This window comes from Opisthorchis viverrini (assembly GCF_000715545.1).
Source record: "Opisthorchis viverrini unplaced genomic scaffold opera_v5_186, whole genome shotgun sequence".
Taxonomy (NCBI): Eukaryota; Metazoa; Platyhelminthes; class Trematoda; order Opisthorchiida; family Opisthorchiidae; genus Opisthorchis; species Opisthorchis viverrini.
In genome coordinates, this window is record NW_008751844.1 from 801,676 (window position 1) to 804,354 (window position 2,679).

The window sequence follows — 2,679 nt, forward strand, 5'->3', positions numbered from 1 at the left end:
CTTCCGATCTTATATAGTTATGTGAAGAGCCAATATTTGGCCAAGATCAGATTGCCTTTCTACAAAATTCCCTCCGTGACAAGTAGACTTTGGTCAATTACAAGGAAATTTTCACTGTATGGGATTCAGAGCACTTAGAAACGTGGTACTGTCCTACCTGAGAATCGCTGCATTCGATTGTCGTCTGTTGGTAAGACTGGTGTACAGTGGAAGATGGATCCGGATAACTTGACCCCTCCATCTTCTCGCAGTAATCGCGAAGCAGCTGACTTAACGCGTTCGAATGACTATCGTTCGGTTCGTCTACATCTTCCGATTTCAGCAAATTGGAGCAGTCCAAATCGAAAGGAGAATTTCGAGAGACTGCTAACATATTGATAATAGCATCCAGTTCTTCGACAGACTGAAGTTTTCCCGTCCGATTGATTGTCGTATTTGGCGTTGTTATTGACTGTGACATTTACAGAGGCTGGAAAACAAGTAGACTCTGGTTTAGGTCGGATGATATGAAAGGGAAACCGAGTGCCAACTACGATCTAAGCTGTTGAAAACAGTAGAAGAAGGCCTGATAGTGAGCATTCCATATATCTAAACTAATAGGCACACCAATTCTTCAACCGTAATGTGTCGGTCGCAGAAATTTGGAGGCATCCAGGACACAGGTTTTTCTTGATTTTGAGCTGGGAAAAGTCAACCACACGATGTGCCAACTCTAGTCAATTTCTTGTGAAATCCATACCCTTTACCACAGAGCTGTGTGACGGACGGAGTAATCCGGATATCTCGAAGGGAAACGGCCGCCAGTCTCGTATTCTGAGCTTACTAAATAGTGGCTTTCAGACCGCAGAAACACCCAACCGACAACCTGTGCACACCACGAAAGGATATGAATTCACAAGAAGCACGCAGTAGCTGAGTGCAACTTGATACCACGTCCTTCCTGAATGATCATACAAGTACGAGATCAAGATTGTCCGGTGTGAAAGCCAAGGATGGAGAGGGAGTCCATCTCCAACATTCAAACTGCTCGTGCTTGGTCGAGCAACTTTGTGGCATTTCAGCCATACGAATACAGATCTAAAAGATCAAACCACTCAGCTGTGGCACCATTTTGGTGCATGATTGCCAAGTTACTCAGGCCTGGAAAGGAGCAACCGGAAAACCAGAGTTGGTTCCGAATTATGGACCTGGAGTCAGTAAGTTTGTGAATTCACTACTCAACTATGCCTATACATTGTGTACCGGAAGAATCACGAACAAACAAGCCAATTGTTGCGCAGACTACTGCACTGCTAATTGGGGAAACATTGATCAACCGAGGGGCATTCCTCCCTTCGGGGATGGCGTGGGAGTTGGATGATGGTATCTGGAAGTTCGGCCTTTTGTATGAACTTGCTATCACAGAGTAACTCCGACATACCTTCGCCAGTTGTTTTTTAAAAAATAGGTTCCGGTTTCAAAAGAACAAACGAAGTCAAGCCAGAAATGGCAAGTATCTCAAGCATGGATCCGCGATTCTTGGAACTTGCACAAAATTACCACAAATTTCTCATTAACAGACAGTTGTCTCAACGTGGGAAACATCGCTGGGCTCCTCCTCAGTTCCACCCTGGTTCTGGATCCTGTTATGTCTGACTGCTGTTCCCGCTTCAGCACTTAGAGCCCATACGGAACAGAGCGGCTTCATTGCGAACAAGTGAGTGCGTGTATGTATTGCGAAAATACGACGGCCTCAGGCTATTTTATTGGAGGCGCACTGTCTGACCTTGGTCCAACGCTGTCTGTCGCGCGCTACATGTTGAGGGGGCGTTGTTTGTCTGGTCAGCATTTGGTGCAGTTGAGGATCTCGGTAGACTTCGGGCATTCAGTGGTTACTTTCAGGAATCTGACCATCCTGACAGATCCCATTCATAAAACACTGATAAAAGAATATTTCTGCATTTGCTATAGGGGAGAATGTTGTTAGCTCAGGTAGTGTAGATGGTCGTTGGTTTGCTCATTGAGTTTGGCGCTCTGATTGCAAACGTTTCATCGCCAATCGCGGTGGCATCATCAGTGCGTTGTTAGGGAGCGTGGCGATGGGTCGGTGGTTGGGCACAAATACCGGCCCATCTCTACGTTCCACTACGTGTCTTAACAATGCCCTGATGATGTCACCTCAGCGAAACGTTTGCAATCAAATTGCCCAGCTCAGCGAACAGGCCAAAGACCATTTACTGTATTTACTACCCAAGACTGTTTTCTTTCCAGTTGAAGCATTCTGTTTGGACCAATAAAACCTGAAGGATAAATGACCTCTTACGGTGTACTGAAGCGAGTGCCCAGGGCAAAATGGATTGAGGACCAATGAATTGAGGTTACGGAGGTGGGCTGACATTACCAGACCTTGGTGAACAATATATCTGCAGGGGCGGAAATTAACCGTTACAACGGGCCGACCCATATCGAAGACTTGGTCATTCGTGTTCTTGCCAAATTAGTATGTTGGCAACAGTGAAGACGTTGAGTCACCAAGTCAGGCTTTAGAGAGTAGAAAAACAATGATGGGAAGTCATATCTCCAAACGAGTGTACCTGAGCAACAAGGAACCTAGGATAATAGGACTGGAAACACAAACAAACTAGACTTATGTAGACAACAGGGAATATATATATATATATATAATATATATATATATAT

The 2,679-nt window shown here is 45.1% G+C and overlaps 1 protein-coding gene across 1 annotated transcript in view; it reads right to left on the minus strand.

Annotated features, from left to right (window-relative positions):
- The window catches only part of T265_14400 (hypothetical protein), a gene marked incomplete at both ends in the record, with an annotated part of 10,201 nt that extends 9,741 nt beyond the window's left edge, over positions 1-460 (minus strand). The window contains one exon of the mRNA XM_009173457.1: positions 158-460. Coding sequence (XP_009171721.1) covers positions 158-460 — 303 coding nt within the window. The remainder of the gene's footprint in view (positions 1-157) is intronic.
- Positions 461-2,679: the final 2,219 nt, after the last annotated feature.